The 22,394-nt window shown below is 56.2% G+C and overlaps 1 protein-coding gene and 1 non-coding gene across 2 annotated transcripts in view; one reads left to right on the top strand and one right to left on the bottom strand.

Moving 5' to 3' along the window:
- The first annotated feature begins 1,228 nt into the window (after nucleotides 1–1,228).
- On the top strand, nucleotides 1,229–1,356 carry LOC119936070. Its single transcript, XR_005453638.1, has one exon. It is a non-coding gene; the product is annotated as a U6atac minor spliceosomal RNA (small nuclear RNA).
- Nucleotides 1,357–2,023: 667 nt separating this feature from the next.
- Nucleotides 2,024–22,394, bottom strand: part of TNK2 (tyrosine kinase non receptor 2) — a 43,815-nt gene continuing 23,444 nt past the window's right edge. The window contains 10 exon segments of the mRNA XM_038740886.1: nucleotides 2,024–2,952; nucleotides 3,133–3,260; nucleotides 3,371–3,466; nucleotides 3,736–3,925; nucleotides 3,927–5,055; nucleotides 6,121–6,165; nucleotides 6,825–6,916; nucleotides 12,101–12,295; nucleotides 19,710–19,804; nucleotides 20,111–20,257. Coding sequence (XP_038596814.1) covers nucleotides 2,946–2,952; nucleotides 3,133–3,260; nucleotides 3,371–3,466; nucleotides 3,736–3,925; nucleotides 3,927–5,055; nucleotides 6,121–6,165; nucleotides 6,825–6,916; nucleotides 12,101–12,295; nucleotides 19,710–19,804; nucleotides 20,111–20,257 — 2,124 coding nt within the window. The 3' untranslated portion in view covers nucleotides 2,024–2,945.

The raw sequence follows: 22,394 nt of genomic DNA, 5'->3' as shown, positions 1-22,394 counted from the left end.
GAGTGTTGAGAGCCGGGGGGTTGGAGAAGGGGGGGAAGTGACTTTCCCAGTCTCCTGTCCTCCTGGCCTCTTCCCATCCCCTGCTCACAAATCTCCAGTGGCTGCCTGTCAACCACACATCAAGCAAAAACTCCTCACTCGTCTTCAAGGCTGTCCATCACCTTGCCCCCTCCTACCTCACCTCCCTTCTCTCCTTCTTCAGCCCAGCCCACACCCTCCGCTCCTCTGCCGCCTCTAACCTCTTCACTGGGCCTTGTTCTCGCCCGTCCCACCGTCGACCCCCGGCCCACGTCCTCCCCCGACCACATCCTTCCTCCACACATCTGCCAAACTAGCTTTCTTCCTCCGTTCAAAGCCCTACTGAGAGCTCACCTCCTCCAGGAGTACTATCCAGACTGAGCCCCCTTTTTCCTCTCCTCCTCCTCATCCCCCCCGCCCTACCTCCTTCCCCTCCGCACAGCACCTGTATATATGTTTGTACAGATTTATCACTCTATTTTACTTGTGCATATTTACTATTCTATTAATTTTGTTAATGATGTGCATATAGCTTTAATTCTATTTGTTCTGACGATTTTGACACCTGTCTACATGTTTTGTTTTGTTGTCTGTCTCCCCCTTCTAGACTGTGAGCCCATTGTTGGGTGGGGACCATCTCTATATGTTGCCAACTTGTACTTCCCAAGCGCTTAGTCCAGTGCTCTGCACACAGTAGGTGCTCAATAAATACGATTGAATGAATACCTTACAGGACCCCACCTGCTTTTCCCTTCTCCACCCCGTTCCTGGTTTAATGGGTGAGGGGGAACCCAACTGAGGACCCCACTGACCCTTCCGCTGGTGGAGAAAGTTCAGGAGTCAGGGTCTACTTCCATTTGGAACAGAAGAATATCCCTCTTGCCCCCACTGGACCACAAAATCAGGAGTTGCAGAAGGGAGGGGTTTTTCCCATGCCCAGGCATCCTTGGTGGGGGGCTGGATGGGGGGGAATGGTGTCTGCAGGAGGGCCCTCTCCCTCTGGACCCAGATCCCGTCTTCTGCGGCTGGCCCACAACCCCACTGCCCTTCCAACTGCGGAAGCCCAGAAAGAACCCTCCCCTGGCTGCCACCACCTTCTTCTCCCCTTCTCCCATCCTTGGTAGGACACACCCCACTCAGAGAGGGACCGTGGGTAAATTTATTTATTTAGATTGATGTCCGTCTCCCCCACTCTAGACTGCGAACGCATGTGTTGTATGAAAGGAGAGAGGGCTAGAACTCCCCTTGAGACGGACGGAAGAGGTCCTAGTGGCCTTTACAACATATATATGGTAAAGGCATTGCCACCTACTTCGTGGCATCTAACCAGGTTTTTTCCAGCGCTTAGAACAGTGCTTTGCACATAGTAAGCACTTAACAAATACCATCATTATTATTATTGTGGGCAGGGATTGTCTCTTTATTGCTGTACTGTACTCTCCCAAGTGCTTAGTAGTGTACTGCATGCAGTAAACGCTCAATAAAGAGAAGTGGCGTGGCTCAGTGGAAAGAGCCCGGGCTTTGGAGTCAGGGGTCATGGGTTCAAATCCCAGCTCTGCTAATTGTCAGCTGCGTGACTTTGGTCAAGTCACTTAACTTCTCTGTGTCTGTTATCACTTCTGTAAAAATGGGGATTAAGACTGTGAGCCCCCTGTGGGACAAACTGATCTGCTTGTAACCTCCCCAGCGTTTAGAACAGTGCTTTGCACATAGTAAGCGCTTAATAAATGCCATCGTTATTATTATTATTAATAAATACGATTGAATGAATGTTAGTGGCTCCCAGCAGCCCTCAGCTCCCTGGCCCTATCCTAGAGAGGGGCTGCTCTGTGGACTTTGTTTGTCCTCTGGCCCGAAAAGGGTGCCCAGGGGTGGGAGCACCTAGAGCCCAGGCAGACTGCCTAGGGAACAGGGCAGAGCCCTGGAAAAGCCACACACACACACACACACACACACACACACACACACCACACATGCATGTACATAGGCCCGCCACAAGCTTGGATAACATAAAATAGAAACTACCTTTATTTCTCAGGGAGAAGCAGCTACTGAGGGCAGGGAGAGATGTAGCAGTTTTGACATCATGTGGACACACAAGATACTGGGGTGCTGTGGAGGGGTGGCTGTGAAAGAAACAGGGGCCCATACCCCTTCCCTACCCCTTCTGGGTTCTAGCCACTCCTCACTGAAGCACTCGCCCTCTGGCTTCCTAAGAGACCCTTGGTTGGGGCCGCACGGCTGCCCTGACCCCGCTTCACCGTCCCGCTGCCGGGGATGGGTCACCACTGGGTCCCCCTCTCCCTTGGGCTGCCTCCTCATCTCCCCCTGAAAGGCTCAGGCCCCCTCGGCCTGGCCAGGGCTCCAGCCACCCATCCAGATAGCCAGTCTGGGTCCTGCCCTATCCTCTCTGTTTGGGGGGTAGGGGGAGAGGGAAAGGGCTCTCCACTCTACCCACTTGGCCCCTGCCAGGGAGAATCAGGCAAGGGTGGTAAAGGGAGAGAAGGAAGAGAAGCAGCAGGTCTGTTGTGCGTGTGTTGCAGGGTGGCAAGGAGGTGTCTGGAGAGCCGCCACCTGTCTTCTCTCCCGGTCCAGCCCGGGGCCAAGGATTCCTACGCACCGCACCGACATTTCCTTCGACAGTTTTGCCGCACGAGACCCTCCTGGGCCGGGGTGGGGTGAGTAGGCGGGTGCGGGACAGCAGCTGAAGGCGTGGCGGGGTGGAGGGCGACGGGAGCTCCTGGGGCCTCCCCGCTCCTCCACAGGGCCTCAGGTGGGGAGGCTGAGGTTGGGACAGCAGCAGGGTTCCTCCAGCTCCCCGAGAGGCCGGGCCTCCTCCTCTTCCTCCTTCAGACACTCACCACGGCCTCCTTCTCGGCTCTGCCTCCGGGGCTCTGGGGCTTCAGGGTGGGCTTGCGCTGCTCTCTTCAGCGCCTGGAGGGAAGGGAGAGCCCCCTGGGCAACTTGGCCACACAGGCCTCGGAGGGGTTTCCCAGCTCGACCCCTCCACAAACCCCGATCCTCAGGGAGGTCTCCCCCGGTGGGAGGGAGGAGGGCTCTCCAAAGCCCCGTGGTGGCCTCTGAGGCCAGGACGGAGGGGTGGTCGGGGCTCACTTGTGCCGGGTGGGCCCACACGAATCGAGCAGGTGGCCGCCGGCCTGCTCCAGGTTCCAGTCGAACATCTCCAGCACCTTGTGGCACTCGAGCCGGGGACGCAGGCCCAGACAGAACAGCTGCTCCACCTGCAAGGGGCAGACCCCAGCCTCACGTTGGCAGTGCGGGCGGAGGCCAGGGCATCGCAAGCGGGAATGGGGGGCGGGGGAGCTGAGCCCAGGGGCTGGAGATGAGGTACCTTCAGATACTGGACAGCCCTCTGGACGTTCCAGCCATGGCTCTGCAGGGCAGCCTGGCACTCCTCTGTGGTCACCCCATGCACCGTGGCCTGCACCTGGGCACACCCCACCCCTGCCTCCATCAGCACCCCGCCTGGGGCTGGGCCTGCCCCCAGGGGGAGGGTCTTCCTGGCTCCCCTTCACCGTCCCCGGCCCGCCACTCCCCAACCCCCAGCAAGCCGGGCCTCCCAACCCTAAGGTCCCGGACACAGAGCCTGTGTTGTGTGGTCCCCGGCTCACAGGGTAGAGACCGTCCAGATCCAGGACCCGGCCCCTCCCCACCCACCCCGCCAAGTCCCGGTGCCCACTCCCCACTGGCACTCACCATCTGAATCTTGTCAGCGGGCCTCCCGGCTTCCTCGGGCCCCTCCCCGGGGCAGCCCCAGGGTGACCCTCCGGTCGCCCGCGAAGCCGGAGTCGAGGCCCCGGGGTTGCTGTTGTTGGCGGAGAAGTTGGCCTTGGGGTCGGGGGCGAGCTGGGGCATGGGGCGCACGGTGGCGGTGGGGGCGACGGGGGGGCGGCGGGCCGGGCTCGGAGTCGCCTCCCTCGCGCAGGTAGCGCTGATAGCGCTCAAGGTACGGCGGGCGCTCAGGCAGCAGGTAGTAGTGGGTGCTGCTGACCTTCTTGCCGTCGCGGACGATAGGCAGGATGCAGGGCCCCGCCCGCGGGCCGGGCGCCTGGATCACCTGCGGCGCGGCGTACTTGGGGTCCGACGCAAAGCTCTGGGTGGTGGGCATGCCCTTGCCTGGTGACCCGGCCAGGACAACCATGGGGCTGGGGGTGCGGGAGCCCTGCGGGGACAGGGGCTCCCGGGGGGGCACCAGGGGCGGGGTGGTCACCGCCGCCCCTCGCCGGTGCCCTGGCTCCTCCTCGCCCATGGGGGCCGGGGACGGCTCCCCTGAGCGGCTGCCCGAATCGCCGCCACGGCGGAGGGGCCGGGGAGGAATGGGCACCCGCGGGGGCACCCGGGGCTTGTCCTCGCCTGGTCGGGGGACGGGCGCAGAGGGCAGCGGGCCCGGGACTGCCCGCAGCTGACGCAGGCACTCCTGCTGCAGGGCCTGGAAGATCTGCGCCGTTTGCAGGGAGCCTGGGCCCGGCGGGAGCGGGTCCTCCGCCGGGGGCGGCCGGCCGGCCTCGGGCACGAAGCCGTAGTTGGTCTCGCCCTGGGGCGCGGGCGGCGGGCCCCGGGCCCCCACCAGGGCACAGTTGATGGAGCAGACCTCGAAGTCGTCCTCGTCTTGGGCCACGTCGTCGTAGGCGGGCGGAGGGGGCAGGGGACGGGCGTCCCAGTCCACCACGGGTGTGGGGTGCAGCGGCCGGGGCAGCGCCCGCGTGGGGCTCTGGGGGGGCGTCTTGTCCAGCAGGGAGCAGGCGTCCATGGCCAGCCGGGCGAGGGACAGGGCGCCGGGTTGGGGAGAGGGAGTCAGGGAGGCCGCCGGTTCGTCCCCGAAGTCGATGAGGGTCACCTCTCCGCCGCCTCCCTCGCCCTCACCGCCCCCGGGCCTGCCCGCCCTGGAGCCAGGCCCTCGGGCCGCCGGTTTCACCAGCCACAGTCCCCGGGGCGGAGCGGGCTTCCGCAGGCAGAGCCGCCGGAGCCCCGCTCCCAGCGGGTCCTGATCCTCACTCACGGGGTCGTAGGTCGGCTCTGTGGAGCAGGAGGGGAAGCGGACGGCTCCTGGGGTTTGGGGTTCAGGTTAGGCCCCCCAACCTCCCGCCCACCCCAGCCACCGGGACCTCTCCCTCTCTCCTCCCTCTGCCCGCCTTCCATGCCAGGGCAGGCCTAGTTCTCAGAGGGGAAAGGGGCAAGCAACATTTCTTCCCAGAGAGCCTCAGACTGCGGCTTTGGAGTCTCAGGCTGCCCTGCCAGGCGGGGTCTGCCTCCGCCCCCCCCCCCCCCCATCCCATCCCCTCCCCAGTCTCCCCGGTCCCCTCCCCCATGGACCCGGGCCAGAGGATGTCTCCAGTAACAGCACACTCGCATTAGTATGGGAAGCGGGGAGGGGTCCGAGTGGGAAACATTCTGCAGGACCAAACCTCCGGGACCAAAGGTGAGGCGCCCGAACCCATTCTGGCCACCTTCTTTCCCCTCTGGCCTCCCAGAGGGGCCGGGGGCTAAGCTGGCAGCAGGGATGCTTTGGAGCCTGTGGAGGCTGGTGAGACCGAAGCCCTTTTCTCGGGATTCCGAGGCAGGGTGGCCAAATGGAAAGAGCACGGGCCTGGTGGTCGGGAGATCTGGGTTCTAAGTCCCTCTGTCACTGGCCTGCCGTGTCACCTTGGGTAAGTCGCTTAACCTCTCTGGCCCTCGGTTCTGTCGTGTGTTCAATGGGGAGAAGATAGTGGTATTGTCTACCTCAGACCAAGAGCCCTTGGGTGGGGCAGGAACTGTGACTGATCTTGTACCTGCTCGGTGCTTGGCACATGATACGTACAATCACCATTACTAATAGCTCTCTAGAAGTGCCAAACCCAGATAGTGACGCTGGGGAGCTGAGGGAGGCTTGGGGGGGAGAAGGGAGGAAGAAGGGGGATGAGGGACGGCTCCCCTGGCCATGCTGGGGTCCAGCAGCAGGAAAGCTCACAGCACACCCCGCCTGTCCCTCCATCCCACGCCCGCCCCAGCCTTCCAGCCATGTACCTGCCAGGCGAGGAGCTAAGAAAGAACGGAAGGGACAGGGGCACAGGCCGGGACAGCATGGATGGCCCCACTTACTCTGAGCGAAGATGGCGGGCTGAGGTGGGCGAGGCGGAGGCTCCCCTGCAAGAGAGGCCGCAGGGCGGGGCAGACCCGAAGGGCGGGGAGGAGGTGGGTGGCAGAGAGAGAAGAGTGACAATGAATATACAAGGACAGGCGGAGAGGTGAAAGAAGGGGGAATTGTTGGGATGGGGGAGAGGAGGACAATGAATGAGCAGGTGGGAGATCGGCTAGGGGCAGGAGCAGGAGGGAGCCCATCCTGAGGAGAGTCTAGAGGGGGGCGGGCCAGGCCACGGGGATTCTGAGGCACTGAGAGGAAAAATGGGTGGGGGGCAGGGGGAGGCATGGCTAGAAAGCAGTGAAGATGAAGGAGGAGCCATGGGAAGCAGCTGACAGCAGGCAGGGATAGGAGCGGGGAGAGGGCCGGGACAGGACAGGACCGGACCGTTGCGGAACTACCCTGGATGGGGTCCAGAGAGTGGCCAGATAGCGAGGCCCGGCAACAGCCCGTACCACAGGCTAACCTGTCTCTACCGCCAAAACCACCATTCTACCTCCAAGATCCCAGCTGGCACACGTGTACGCACAAACCCACACCCCCCTTTCCGCCACTGGACCCAGACGAGAGAGGCCAGGGGGAGAGAGCCCTCCCTCCCACCAAAGCCAAGGCCAGAGAGGCAGAGTTGGGGTCGTGGGTGGGACGGGGTGGTTTGGTCTCTTACTTTTTGCCCTTCCCGGGAGCTGGGTGGGTCGGGCGGCGCTCAGCTCCACACCTAGCAGGTCTGGAGGGTCCATGGGGTTTCCCAGGTAGAGCCTGGTGGGGGTAGGGGAAAGCCAGGTCAATTCTATAGTCTGTCATCAGGAAGGGGAAGGGTGGGGAAGGATGGGGATACAATAACCTTTCACCCGTCTTAGACTGTGAGCCCCATGTGGGAAAGGGACCGTGTCTCACCTGATTATCTTGTACTTTCCCCACTGCTTAGCATACAGAAAGCACTGACAGATGCTATTATTATTATTAATTTTTATGGTATTTGTTAAGCACTTACTGTATGCCAGTCACTGGACTAAGCACTGAGGTAGATACAAGCTAACCAGGTTGGACACAGTCCCTAGCCCACGAGGAGCTCACGATCTCCATTTTACAAACTGAGGCCCAGAGAAGTGAAGTGACTTGCCCAGGGTCACACAGCAGACCAGTGGAGGAGCTAGGATCAGAACCCAGGTCCTTCTGATTCCGAGGCCCGTGTTCCATCCTCTAGGCTACGTATTGTTACCGTTAGGGAGTGGTGAGGGAAATAACACAGACAGCTCGGTCTCGGTTTCCTCACCAGAGAAAGCATAACACCGGGGCCTAAGAACCAGCCACCCCGCCCCACCTCCCTGCAGCTCCTGCTCCAGCTGGCAACCCTACAATTTTCACCTGCCTGCTCATTTATATCCACTTGCAAACATTATGCATCTAGAAAATATTATTCTTTAAATTGGGTAATTACATGACTATTTTTCCCCACCTCCGCCAAAAAGGGGAGGGCGTGGGGGGAGAGAGAGAGAGCCCCAAAGGAACAGGGGTACAGTCAGAGACAAACAGAGGGAACAGAGAAGCAGTGTGGCCTAGTGGAAAGACCCTGGGAGGCAAAGGACTTGGGTTCTTATCCTGATTCCAAAAAGTGTGACCGTGGGCAAGTGCTGCTGATGGTGATGATGGTATTTACTAATTAATCCCTTACTATGTGTGGAGCACTGTTCTAAGCACTGGTGTAGATCAAAGCTAATCAGGTTGGACACAGTCCCCAGAGAGGCAACATGGGTTCTAATCCCGGCTCCGCCGCTTGTCTGCTGGGTGAACTTGGGCAAATCATTTAACTTCTCTGTGCCTCGGTTCCCTCATCTGTAAAATGGGGATGGAGACTGTGAGCCCTATGTGGGACAGGGATTGTGTCCAATCCCATTATCATGTATCTACCCCAGCGCTTAGAACACTGCCTGGTAAATAGTAAGCGCTGAACAAATACCACCATCATCATCATCATCAATCGCATTTATTGAGAGCTTACTATGTGCACAGCACTGTACTAAGCGCTTGGGAAGTACAAATTGGCAACATATAGAGACAGTCCCTACCCAACAGTGGGCTCACAGTCTATCACATTATCATTATTATTATTATTATTATTCCACATGGGGCTCACAGTCTTCATCCCCATTTTACAGATGAGGGAACTAGGTACAGAGAAATTAAGAGTCTTGCCCAAGGTCACGTGGCAGACAAGTGGCAGAGTCAGGATTAGAACCCGGGTCCTTCTGACTACCAAGCCCATGTTCTCTCCACAAGGCCATGTTGTTTCTCTAGGCAAGTCACTTAACCTTTTTGTGCCTCAGTTTCCTCACCTGAAAAATGGGCATTAAGACTGAGTCCCATGTGGGACACGGACTGTGTCCAACCTGATGATCTTGTATGAACCCCGGTGCTTAGTACAGTGCCTGGCACGTAGAAAGTGCTTAACAAATACCATTTTTTTTTTTTACCAAAAAAAAAAAAAAAAAGCAAAGTAGCGTGGTTAGCGGTAAGAGCCCAAGCTTAGGAGTCAGAGGTCTAGGGTTCTAATCCCGCCTCTGCCACTTGTCAGCTGTGTGGCTTTGGGCAAGTCACTTAGCTTCTCTGTGCCTCAGTTACCTCATCTGTAAAATGGGGATTAAGACTGTGAACCCCACGTGGGACAATCTGATTACCTTGTACCTACCCCAGTGCTTAGAACAGTGCTCGGCCCATAGTAAGCACTTAACAAGAACCATCATTATTATTATTATCAGATACAGGCTCAAGGACCAAAGCAACCAAACATCAACTGTCCCTGGGACACAACAGCTTTCACCTCTGAGCCAACACACCTCATAATGATAATAATAATAACAATGGAACTTAAGTGCTTACTGTGTGCCAAGCACTGCTGTAACCACTGGGATAGATACAAGTTAATTACGTTGGACACAGTCCCTGTCCCACATGGGGTTCACGTTCTCAACCCCCATTTTGCAGATGGGGTAACTGAGGCCCAGAGAAGTGAAATGACTTGCCCAAGGTCACACAACAGATAAGTGGTGGAGGTGCGATTAGAACCCAGGTCCTTCTGACTCCCAGATCTGTGTTCTATCCACTACGCCACGCTGCTTCTCATCACCTCAACTCCTACTGCTTCTTCCCAAATCTCCCAGCCACCACAAAGAGTTCCCGGATCATGCTCTCCACTGCCCAGCTCATCCACTCAGTCCAGCTCCCCTCTACTTATAATGATGATGGCATTTATTAAGCGCTTACTATGTGCAAAGCACTGTTCTAGGCGCTGAGGAGGTTACAAGGTGATCAGGTCGTCCCACGGGCGGCTCACAGTCTTCACCCACATTTTACAGATGAGGGAACTGAGGCTCAGAGAAGTGAAGTGACTTGCCCAAAGTCACTCAGCTGACAATTGGCGGAGCCGGAATTTGAACCCATGGTCTCTGACTCCAAAGCCCGCGCTCTTTCCAACCGAGCCAAGCTGCTTCTCTACTTCTTGCTGCTCTTCTTGTACACAGAACAATCCTTTTGTTTTGACTCCCAAGCTTCACCAACTGAACTAGCAAAGAATCTGTGGGGGTTTCTGACCCGCCCCCTGCTCGTTTCCAAACTCCAGTTTGGCGGTTCGGTGGACGGGAGTTTGGCCTTCCCGGTTTCCTGATGTTAAAGCCACAGAGGCCCGGTCCCGTTCCCGGGATGGTTCCCAGAGTTTGGCCATTCCTGCCGGGATGCGGGGGTGCGGCAGGACCCCGGGATGGAGTATCAGTGGGCATCCCGGAAGGCATTCCTTTTAGGCTGTGAGCCCACTGTTGGGTAGGGACTGTCTCTATATGTTGCCAATTTGTACTTCCCAAGCGCTTAGTACAGTGCTCTGCACATAGTAAGCGCTCAATAAATACGCCTGATGATGATGATGATGGGCAAGCGGTAGGGTTCTGCGGCCACAGGCCGGAAAAAGAAGCTGCTCCATCCTTCCCCCGCTGCTGCCCGCCCTTCCCTGCCCTACCCACTGGCAGTCCGGGCCTTAGTCACTGCCACCCTTTGGTACTGGGCTGGACTCCCCAAGCCACCCCTCCCCTCGGGCAGCGGGCACCGGCCCAGCAGGGTCGGCTCTCATCCTCCTGGCCGGGAGAGCTCTCCGGTGGCCCCTCCGGCCTGGTCAGCCCTACTAAAGCCCCCAGGGACATTCTGGTCAGCGGTCACCCACACGGTGGCCTGGTCCTGTGCCATCCAGGAAGCTCGCCAGCCTCGGAATGAGTCACCTTCCTGGATTCTCCTGCTCCCTCCTCCGGGTGGGTCGTACACTGACACACCAGGTCACAGGGAGACTCACCCGAACCCCGGGAAGCACGCGCCCGCGCACACCCTCACACACGCACACCCTCCCCACCCTTCTCCCACAAACCAGTTCCTCCAGTTGTGAGTGCACACATATGTGTGTGTATGTGTGCGCCCATCCTGGAGCCCGGGGTCAAAGGCTGCAAAGGCTGCCTCAGCTGACGGCAGAAGTCGGGGAGCCCAGCGGAGGGGGAGGCTCAGGGGCGAAAGAAAAGAGAGGAAGCCAAGCTAGGGAGGGGGACAAGCCAACTCCAGCAGGACGGCCTGAGGCTGGCCCGCCTCATTGCAGTTCTTCCCAGTGAATAACCAACCCATGACTTGTACTTCCCAAGCGCTTAGTACAGTGCTCTGCATACAGTAAGCGCTCAATAAATGCGATTGATTGATTGATTGATCTCAGCTCCCCTCGCCCACCCGGTTTCGGCTTGGCCTCCGGGGGCAAACGATGATGATGATGATGGCATTTATTAAGCGCTTACTATGTGTAAAGCACTGTTCTAAGCACTGGGGAGGTTACAAGGTGATCAGGTTGTGCCAAGGGGGGCTCACAGTCTTAAAACCCATTTTCCAGATGAAGTAACTGAGAAATGAAGTGACTTGTCCAAAGTCACACAGCTGACAAGTGGCGGAGCCGGGATTTGAACCCATGACCTCTGCCTCCAAAACCCGTGCTCTTTCCATTGTGCCACGCTGCTTCCTTCCCTCTGCCTGGAGCTGCGGGGTTCAGTCGGTTCCCGAGGGCCTAAGGATAATAGTGTAGTGGATACGATACGGGCCTGGGAATCGGAATGATCTGGGTTCTAATCCCAGCTCTGCCACTTGTCTGCTTTGTGACCTACGGCAAGTCACTTCTCTTCTCTGGGCCTCAGTTACCTCGTCTGTAAAACGGGGACTGAGAATGCGAGCCCCACATGGGACATAGCTCTATTTATCTATAATTTTGATGGAATTGATGCCTGTCTACTTGTTTCATTTTATTGTCTGTCTCCCCCTTCTAGGCTGTAAGCTGGGTAGGGATTGTCTCTGTTGTCGAATTGTACTTTCCAAGTGCTTAGTACAGTGCTCTGCACACAGTCAGCACTCAGTAAATATGACTGAATCAATGAATGAATGAATGACAGGGACTGAGTCCAACTCAATCTGTTAGTACCTACCCAGTGCTTAGTACAGTGCCTGGCACGTAGAAAGTGCTTAACAAATAATAATAATAATAATAATAATAATAATAATAATGATGATGGCATTTATTAAGCGCTTACTATGTGCAAAGCACTGTTCTAAGCACTGGGGAGGTTACAAGGTGATCAGGTTGTCCCCCGGGGGGCTCACAGTCTTAATCCTCATTTTACAGATGAGGCCCAGAGAAGTTGTGACTTGCCCAAAGTCACCCAGCTGACAAGTGGCGGCGCCGGCATTTGAACCCGTGACCTCTGACTCCAAAGCCCGGGCTCTTTCCACTGAGCCACCGCGTTTCTTCCGTCATCATCATCATTATTATTATTCTTATGTGCTGGGCAGCAGACATTCCTGGGGGAGTGAAAGGGGCACCCAACCTGAGAGAGGGGCAGGGAGACACACACACACACACAAACACAAACTTACTCATCGATCTTGTCCGGGAAGCCCCAGCAGTGGCGGGGGTCGCTGGCCCCATGGCCGGTGTGGATGAAGCTGTTCTGCAGAGGCTGGCTGATGTCGTGGGCCGACAGCCCGGCCACGGAGGTCACGGCGTTGCGGGGGAAGGGTCCCACCCGCAGCGTCCGCGTGTTCTGCCCGCGCCACCAGTAGTTCTCGGCCCTGCAAGGCGAAACGACCCCGGAGGTTGAGGGACAGCCCTCACCTGGGGCGAGGTGGCCGGTTTCAGACCCCTCCTATCCCAAATGTGTCCTGGGCCCACAGGGAATGCAGGTGGCAGCAGCATGAGACCCCCAAACATTCCAGAACATTGGGAAGCGTTGGCTTTCCTGTTGCATTTTAGATTATCTCCCCTTTCCTAGCACATCTGTTACCAAACCTTTCCACGCTTTATTCTTAGATTGCAAGCGCCTACGGGGACCGGATCTACCGCTCACCTGTGTATCTTTTCCAGGGCTTAGTACAATGGTGAGCACGCAGTACGCGCATAATACATACCATTATTACTACTCATTGAAGGAATGCCCTCTCACAGCAGGAGTTAAGTCACTCTGGACTCGGGAGGATGGGGAGGGAGGGGGAGAGAAGCAGCAAGATGAGCATTAAAAGCTAATTAGAAAAGAGTTCACTTTCCAGCACTTAGCAGGGGCTAAGTCACTCTAGACACTGGGGTTGGGGGGAGAAGGGAAGGGAGGGGAAGAGAAGAGATGAGCAATAAAAGCTAATTAGAAAAGAGTTCACTTTCCAATACTTAGAACAGTGCTTCGCACATAGTATATATGTATCTATGTTTGTACATGTTACTCTATTTATTTATTTTGCTTGTACATATCTATTCTATTTATTTTATTTTGTTAGTATGTTTGGTTTTGTTCTCTGTCTCCTCCTTTTAGACTGTGAGCCCACTGTTGGGTAGGGACTGTCTCTATATGTTGCCAACTTGTACTTCCCAAGGGCTTAGTACAGTGCTCTGCACACAGTAAGCGCTCAATAAATACGATTGATTGATTGATAGTAAGCACTTAGAAGGTACCATAATTATTATTTCACCTCCTCCTCCTCTACCAAACATGTTTAGCTTCCTACTCTGGGGTGAACTTCCCTCACATGACCGAATGGCTCCCAGTGGCAGGGCAGGTAGTGAGGATGAAACCGGGGGTTTTGGGGTTCCATAAGGGAATGACTGGGGACGAGGACTGATGCCTCTTTACTTATTTTGATGTCTGTCTCCCCGCTTCTGGACGGTGAGCCCATTGTGGGCAGGGATTGTCTCTATTCAATCAATCAATCGTATTTATTGAGCACTTACTGTATGCAGAGCACTGTACTAAGTGCTTGGGAAGTACAAGTTGGAAACATATAGAGACAGTCCCTACCCAACAGTGGGCTCACAGTCTAAAAGGGGGAGACGGAGAACAAAACCAAACATACTAACAAAATGAAATAAATAGAATAGATATGTGCAAGTAAAATAAATAGAGTAATAAATATGTTCAAACATATACACATATATACAGGTGCTGTGGCGAAGGGAAGGAGGTAAGATGGGGGGATGGAGAGGGGGACGAGGGGGAGAGGAAGGAAGGGGCTCAGTCTGGGAAGGCCTCCTGGAGGAGGTGAGCTCTCAGTAGGGCCTTGAAGGGAGGAAGAGAGCTAGCTATTCACTGTTGAATTGTACTTTCCAAGCAGTCAGTACAGTGCTCTGCACACAGTAAGCGCTCAATAAATACGACTGAATGAATGAATGACAGTTCAGCCTAGGGGCCCCCACCGAGGGAATGACCCAGGCGCTTTTCCCTTGTGGAGTCTCAAGGCGAGTCACCAGGCCTCAGACCTCTCGGGATCACTCTCCTGACACCAGACTTTACCAAGGGGGTGTGGGGGAGTGGTGGGCAGCCTGGCCAGCAGACCCCAGAGCCACAGGAGCTTTGGGCTTTGTACAGGGATAGGAGTTGAGGGGGGCATCAAAACACGACCAGGATACCAGCATTAGACAAGAAGATTGCCAATCACCCCACACTCCACCCAGGAATGAGCTTGGGGGAGGAAGAAGGCACCGAAAAGCCCCCTCCTTCCCTTAGCTCTGGAGTTCCTAGCCCTCTGTCTGCTCCCTTTCCCCCCCGCCGGCCACTGTCACCTAGCTCCAGGGGAGCCACGGTAACCCCCACCCGTCCCCACCCAACCCAACCCTTCCCATTTTTTGAAGGATGAGATGGACACAAGCTCAGGTCATGGGAAATGGGCTGGGGTGGGTGGGCCTAATCCAGTGCTCCAATAAAAATTATAGGGTATTTGTTAAGCGCTTACTATACGCCAGGCGCTGTACTAAGCACTGGGGTGGATACCAGCAAATCGGGTTGGACACAGTTCCTGATCCACATTGGGGTCACAGTCTCAATCTCCATTTTTCAGATGAAGTAACGGGCAGAGAAAAGTCAAGTGACTTTCCCAAGATCACGCAGCAGAAAAGTGGCGGAGCAGGGATTAGAACCCATGACCTTCTTACTTCCAGGCCTGTACTCTATCCACTGGGGGACACTGCCCCTCTTGGGGGTCCTCTCAGACCTTTGTTTTTCTTCATTCATTCATTCAATCGTGTTTATTGAGCGCTTACTGTGTGCAGAGCACTGTACTAAGCGCGACCGACCCAAAACGAGCTTACAGTCTAGAGGACTGGGAGGACTGCCCATCCGCCCTAGGAGGGCAGAGGACCACTGACACCTCGCTCTCCCCCCCCAGCCGCCCCGTGATTGCCACGGACCCTCCTGGCACACGCATACTTCCTCCTCCTCCTCCTTTTCGCATGAGCTGTCCCCGCAAGAAGGCCGACTCAGGGCACCATCAGCGTTCCCATAGCAACGAGAGGGCAGAGCTGACAGTCGGCGTCACTGCTGGAAGGCGATGGAGAGTCCCGAGGTGAGCCGGAACGGGGAGCTCGGCAGCTGCAGCCCTCTCTGGTCCCAGGGACAGCTACCATCCCTGACGGTCAGCGGGAACAGGGAAAGGGCTAACTCCCTCAGAGGGAGGCAGGGGCTGGGAGAGGGACTCGGGGAGGGGAAGGGACAGGGGAACAAGCTGTCCGGGAGCGGCAGAAACAGGCACGGAGTGCTGGCCCACCCCCACTCACCCACCTCTGACAGTACCAGCTGGACAAATGTTTGGTTTCCAAAAAAATAAACAAAAATCCACCCACTCCTCAACCCTCACCCTGCTTTCCGGAGGCTCCAGCCAGCCCCAGGGTCCCTCGCGGAGTTGGGAGAAGAGAGGAGGTAAAGAGCAGTCTGATCCCTGGAATGCCCCAGCCCCAAGACCCACAGGCCAGGAGAGCCCGCATCTCCCCACCCACGGCCTGCTCCTCTATCACCCCGTGGGTGGGCTTGGTCCATAAGGTTCTCTAGGACGACAACCACACCCCCCGCCCCCCGTCTCTCTGAAGAAGTCTCAGCGCTCAAGGTCACCAGCCTGGGCATTGCCTCTCCCCCATGGAAAGGGAAACTGAGGCATGGGGCCCTTTGACTAGGAGACCAAGCTCAAAAGGGACCCAGGAAAGCCAGCTCTCCTCCCCGTCTTTTCTAGCTCCTTGTGGCCACAGAGAGGAAGAGGGAGGGAGGAAGGAATCCTAAATCCAAGAACGTCCGGGCTGCCTCCTCGGGTGGGGGGGGCTATCCACCCACCCTGCCCACTAGCCCAGCCTTTCCCTCCACCCGGCCCTGGCTCCCAACCTCCAGACCTTTAAAAACTTCCAGGCTGCAGGCGTGGAACTAGACTGTAAACTCTTCGAGGGTTGGGGTGCTACCTATCAATTTGTACTCTCCCGAGCGCTTAAGACGGTGATCCATTAAGGCTATTGATTGGTCGACTGAGCTGGCTAGTCCCTGGTGCACAAGCAGCAGAGAGAAGCCCATCTTAGAGGCCAGAGACTAATGCAGGGAGAGAGAAGCCAATGGAACAGAGTAAAAAGAACCCAGACAGGGAGCCAGCACACCCGCGCACACCCACCCAGGCTCGATACCCACCCCCACCTCCGTCCCTCAATGCCCACCTTCTCCAAGTTCCCAGAAGAGAGAGGGCAGAGGGCTGCCGGTTGGTCCGGCGGGTCAGAGGCCTCCTGGAAAGGTGGTACCAGTGCCCGAGCTGCTTGTTACTCAGGAGCCGAGCCTCCCGGGGGCTAGTGATACAAGCGGCAGGGCAGGGAGCACCCACGCCGCCCCTCCCAGGAAGGAGCGGCAGGCCTGGCCGGGCCCACCCACCTACCGCCTCCCTGTCGTCGTCCCCCGCCCTCTTCCAGCAGTGCCACAGAAAGAGCCGGGCCCCAAAGACACACACGCCAGCCGCCTGAGTCAGCCCCAGGGGAATGACTCCTTGTTGGCTGGGTTCGGCCCGGCTCGCCTCGCAAACCCCGTACTGCCCGGAGGCTGAGCGTGACGTGTGATAGGGAGCAGGGGAGAGGCCGGGGAGAGAGGTCTCAGGGGGCCAGACCCCCCACGTAAGGGAGTCGGTGGCGGCGGAGGGGCAGAGGGGGCCACGGTGGCAGTGAGCACTAGAGCTCAGGGTAAGAGGCAGCCCAGGATTTGCCTGGAAGTTCCGCCAAGTTCGCTAGCGCTCCATAAATATGATTGAATCAATGACATGTTTTGTGACCCTGGGCAGCTCATTTAACTTATCTGTGCCTCAGTTACCACATCTGTAAAATTCATTCAATCTTATTTATTGAGCACTTACTGAGTGCAGAGCACTGTACTAAGCGCTTGGTAAATGGGGATAAGAGTGTGAGCCCCCTGTGGGACAGGGACTGTGTCCAACCTGATTAGCTTGTATAATAATGATGGCATTTATTAAGCACCTACTAGGTGCAAAGCACCGTTCTAAGCGCTAGGGAGGTTACAAGGTGATCAGGTTGTTCCATGGGGGGCTCACAGTACTAATCCCCATTTTACAGTTGAGGTAACTGAGGCCCAGAGAAGTTAATAGACTTGCCCAAAGTCACACAGCTGCCAAGCGGCAGAGCCAGGATTTGAACCCATGACCTCTGACTCCCAAGCCCGTGCTTTTTCCACTGAGCCACGCTGCTTCTAATCTACCCCAGCACTTAGAACATTGCTTGGCACAGAGTAAGCGCTTAAGTACCATTCTTAGTTTTGGAAAGGAGGGGCCAAGTCCTCCTTTATAATGATGAAGGTATTTGTTAAGCGCTTACTCTGTGCCAAGCACTGTTATAAGCGCTGGGGAAGATATAAGGAAATCAGGTTGTCCCATGTTGGGCTCACAGTCTTAGTCCCCATTTTACAGATGAGGTAACTGAGGCATAGAGAAGTGAAGAGATTTGCCCAATGTTTCTTCATACAGCTCTATACTCCCCTCTCGCCCAATTAGGCCCTCTCCCTTTCTATTCTCTCTCCGCCCCTGCTCGCTGGTCCTCAGAACCTGCCCTCTTCATCAGTGCCAAGGCCCACCAGTGCCCCGGTGCCCAGGACAATCCTGGCCGCATCTCATGGCCCAAAGTCTCCTCAGGAAGGGTCCAGGAAAAAGGATCCTAGCCCCGCCTGGGAAAACCTTCCCTTCCCACAGTCCTCAGAGGGACCTGGGAAGTCGGGGAGCACTGGCAGCTTCCAGGCCCTTGGAACGAATGGGTCACGTTTCCCTACATGCCCGCCCGATCCTGACTGCACACGTGGCAAGTAGACACCCAACCCGGGCAACCACTGACTCAGTCCTTCCCCTCACCCCCGAGGGAAAAGTAAGGGAGAGGCCCCCTGGGCCAGCTGCTAGGGTGAAAGGGGAATGAGAGAGAGAAGTAGTATAACAATGGAAATAGCCCGAGCTTGGGAGTCAGACGACATGGGTTCTAATCCCAGCTCCGCCACTTGTCTGCTGTGTGACCTTGGGCAAGCCACTTCACTTCTCTGTGTCTCAGTTACCTCATCTGTAAAATGGGGATTAATACTGTGAGCCCCACGTGGGACAACCTGATTACCCTGTATCTACCCCAGTGCTTAGAACAGTGCTTGGCACATAGTAAGCACTTAAATACCATCATTGTTGTTGTTGTCCTTCAGAAGAGTTGGTTAGAGGATGGTTTCCAGGGCCACGGGGCAGTGGAGAATGGCGGGGAAGGAAAAGGTGGCGAGAATGGGCATAATAATAACATAATAATGGCATTTGTTAAGCGGTTCACAAAGCACTGTTCAAAGCGCTGGGGAGGATACAAGGTGATCAGGTTGTCCCACGTGGGGCTCACAGTCTCAATCCCCATTTTCCAGATGAGGTAACTGAGGCACAGAGAAGTGAAGTGACTTGCCCAAAGTCACACAGCTGACAATTGGCGGAGCCAGGATTTGAACCCATGACCTCTGACTCCCAAACCCGTGCTCTTCCCATTGAGCCACAAAGCAGACAGAATTGTCCCGGCCCCTCCCGCCCCCAACTCCTGAAGGATCTCCTCAGCTGGAAAGGTAAAAGGGTCCTCACCCCGACATCCCTGCCTGCACCCCTCTAGACTGTAAGTACACAGTAGTTAGTTCAGTGTTAGTATTAGTTAGTACCGCACTGTTGGTTCAGTGCTCTGCAAACAGTAAGCGCTCAAAAAATACAATTGACTACAGTAGAGAGGAAGGGGGAGGAGGGTAGATAGCCATCCCCAGGGGCCCCCATTCCTCTCCATGACCCCCGGTCCTGCCCCAACCAGCTCCGACTCCCAAGGGATCAGATGATGGCAGGCGGAGGGGGACCAGGCCAGAGCACGTGTGGGATCTGCAGGCAGGGTCCGCAGGGACGGAGGCCGTGACTCCGGTCAGGTGGTACCCCCCGGCAGAGAAATGTGGGGGGCCTTTGGGGCAGGATCAGAGAAGACCCTAGCTCTGAGCCACTGGCAGGTGCGAGACGGGGCGCTGGAGGCCCGGGGTGCCGGGATGCCTGGTTCTGCGGGCACGCGGCCCGGCCGTGGAGGCAACCGAGGCACCCGCCGGGGCTCTGGTGCCAAGCCCCTCCCAAGGGCTGACTCACTGCCCTCAGTGAGGGGCCGAGGCCGGAAGACCCGACTGAGCAGGAACCGGTGAAGGGGCAGGGACAGCGGGTGGGGCAGCAGGAGGAAAGGAGAGGATGGCTGGCACAAACACGCAGACCCAAGGACACGTGAAAACACGGACATACGCACAGACACACCAATGCACATATGGACGTAGGGGCACAGGGACACATTATGGTCGATGTCATTAGGAGTGAAGTGTTCTCCAGTCCCAGACCGGGGCTTGCAGGCAGCCTCCCGCCCCTTCCTTCCTTCCTAGGGCGAGACCCTTCCCCTCCACAAGCCCTTTGTCCCTTCTCCGGCCAGGAGGGGTGGCAGCGGCAGGGGCAGGCCAGGGGCAGGCCAGGGGCCTGCCGAGCTCCCTAGTAGAGCCGGGCAGTGGCGGATGGGATGCCCTCCAATGGTTCTACCTTCTGCTCTTGTGATTACGATGGTGAGGGGGCTGGGAGCCAGCCAGACGGGGATGGACGGACGGACAGACATACACATACAACCACACCCCTTCCCACCCCCACTACCGATTTGTCCTTAGGCCTCTCTCTCCATCCGTACCTGCCCTCGATGACAGTGATGACGTCATTCATCTGAATGTGTAGCTTGTCCGGCTCCTCAAAGTCCTGCAAGGCCCGCATGTCTGTGGGCTGCGCCTAGACGGAGGGGAAAGGAGGGAGGGAGGGAGAGGGGGAGAAGCTGCATTCAGCGCTGAGGGGCTCCTCAAGTCACTTGTCCTCCAAGATTCAACCCCATCTCTGCCTCATTCACATCCACAGAGCCTGGGCACAGAACTACGCCTCTCCCGTGCCAGAGAGAGAGAGAAAGACATACACAAACACACACTCTCTCTCTCACCTCCCCGCACCCCATCCCTGCCACAGGGATCCCAACCGCAGCTCCCACAGTGCCCGCCTCACCCCCATGGTGCCAGCCTCGCTCCAGTCTCCGAGGATACTCACCTCCAGCAAGAAGTCCCTCAGGGCCACAAAGGTGGGCCTGTCTTCGGGCTTGTGGGCCCAGCACTGCACCATGACGTTGTAGATGTCCTGGGGACAGTCTTCAGGCCGTGCCAGTCGCTCCCCCTCCTTGTCAATCTTGTGCAGGATCTGGAAACGGAGCCACTGAGCCTGGACCCCGAGGCTCCCCCCCGCCCCCCTACAGAGGCTGCTTTTCCCCCCTCACCCTCCCCTCCACCTCCCAAGAGCTCTGTTCTCCAGCGCCTGGACCCCTGAACTGAGGCGAGGTGGGCTGGGGCAGAGGAAGGGCAACCTTCACACCACTGCTAAAATCCACCCTTCCTCTCCATCCAATCTGCTACCATGTTAATCCAAGCACTTATCCCATCCCTTCTTGATTACTGTCCTCAGCTTCCTTGCTGATCTCCTGCCTCCCGTCTTTCCCCAGTCCAGTCCACACTTAATCCTGCCGCCCAGGTCATTTTTCTACATAAACGTTCAGGCCGCATTTTGGTTTTCTCCCCTCCTCAAAGATCTCCAGTGGCTACCAATCAATCCGCGCATCAGGCAGAAACTCCTCACCCTCGGCTATAAGGCTGTCCATCACCTTGCCCCCTCCTACCTCACCTCCCTTCTCTCCTTCTACAGCCCACCCCACACCCTCCACTCCTCTGCCGCTAATCTCCTCACTGTGCCTCGTTCTCGCCTGTCCCGCCATCGACCCCCGGCCCACGTCCTCCCCCGGGCCCGGAATGCCCTCCCTCTGCCCATCCGCCAAGCTAGCTCTCTTCCTCCCTTCAAGACCCTACTGAGAGCTCACCTCCTCCAGGAGGCCTTCCCAGACAGAGCCCCTTCCTTCCTCCCCTCCTCGTCCCTCTCTCCATCCCCCCCATCTTACCTCCTTCCCTTCCCCACAGCACCTGAATATATGTATATATGTTTGTACATATTTATTACTCTATTTATTTATTTATTTTACTTGTACATATCTATTCTATTTATTTTATTTTGTATGTTTGGTTTTGTTCTCTGTCTCCCCCTTTTAGACTGTGAGCCCACTGTTGGGTAGGGACTGTCTCTATATGTTGCCAACTTGTACTTCCCAAGTGCTTAGTACAGTGCTCTGCACACAGTAAGCGCTCAATAAGTACGACTGATTGATTGATTGATCTACCCACCTCCGCATCAAACCGAAAGTCCTCACCATTGACTTTAAAGCGCTCAATCACCTTGCCTCCTCCTACCTCATCTCGCTACTCGCCTACTCCAACCCACCCCTCTAATGCCAACCTACTCACTGAACCTCAATCTCATCTATCTACCAGAGAAGCAGCACGGCTCAGTGGAAAGAGCCCGGGCTTTGGAGTCAGTGGTCTTGGGTTCAAATTCCGGCTCTGCCAATTGTCAGCTGTGTGACTTTGGGCAAGTCACTTCACTTCTCTGTGACTCAGTTACCTCATCTGTAAAATGGGGATTGACTGTGAGCCCTCAATGGGACAACCTGATCACCTTGTAACCTCCCCAGAGCTTAGAACAGTGCTTTGCATATAGTAAGTGCTTAACCAATGCCATCATTATTATTATTATTACTATTATTATCTCACTGTCAACCTCTTGCCCACATCCTGCCTTTGGCCTGGAATGCCGTCCTGCTTCATATCCCGCAGACAATGACTCTCCCCCACTTCAAAGCCTTACCGAAGGCACATCTCTTCCAAGAGGCCTTCCCTGACTAAGCCCTCTTTTCATTCCTTCCTCTCTTCTGCATCATCCTGACTTGCTCCCTTTATTTATTTACCTCCCAGCCCCACAGCACATAGGTACATCTCCATAATTTATTATTTATATCAATGTCTGTCTCCCCCTCTAGACTGTAAGCTCATTGTCGACCAGGAATGCGTCTGTTCTATTGTTATACTGTACTCTCCCAAGCACTTAGTAGAGTGCTCTGCACACAGTAAGTGCTCAATAAATACAATTGACTGTGGACATTTCACTCCCTCCTCAGGCCCCCTGTTCTTTCCCCTCCTCCATCCCTCACCCCCAACCATCCGGCCAACTACTTCATTAGGAAAATTAACACCATCAGGTCTGAGCTCCCCAGTCACCCCTGCCCCTTCTCCAAACCACCCCCCCACCAGCTCTGAACCCTCTCCTCTACTTTCCCATCCTTCCCAGCACTATCTTCAGATGAGATCTCCTCCCTCTTCTCAGGTGCCACCTCATTCACCTATGCTTCAGACCCCATTCCCTCTCATCTTATAAAAACTCTCACTCCTTCCCTCCT

Source organism: Tachyglossus aculeatus, chromosome 1 (assembly GCF_015852505.1).
Source record: "Tachyglossus aculeatus isolate mTacAcu1 chromosome 1, mTacAcu1.pri, whole genome shotgun sequence".
NCBI classification, from domain to species: Eukaryota; Metazoa; Chordata; class Mammalia; order Monotremata; family Tachyglossidae; genus Tachyglossus; species Tachyglossus aculeatus.
The sequence above is the reverse complement of the archived record's forward strand: the minus strand, read 5'-3'. Positions and strand labels throughout refer to the sequence as shown.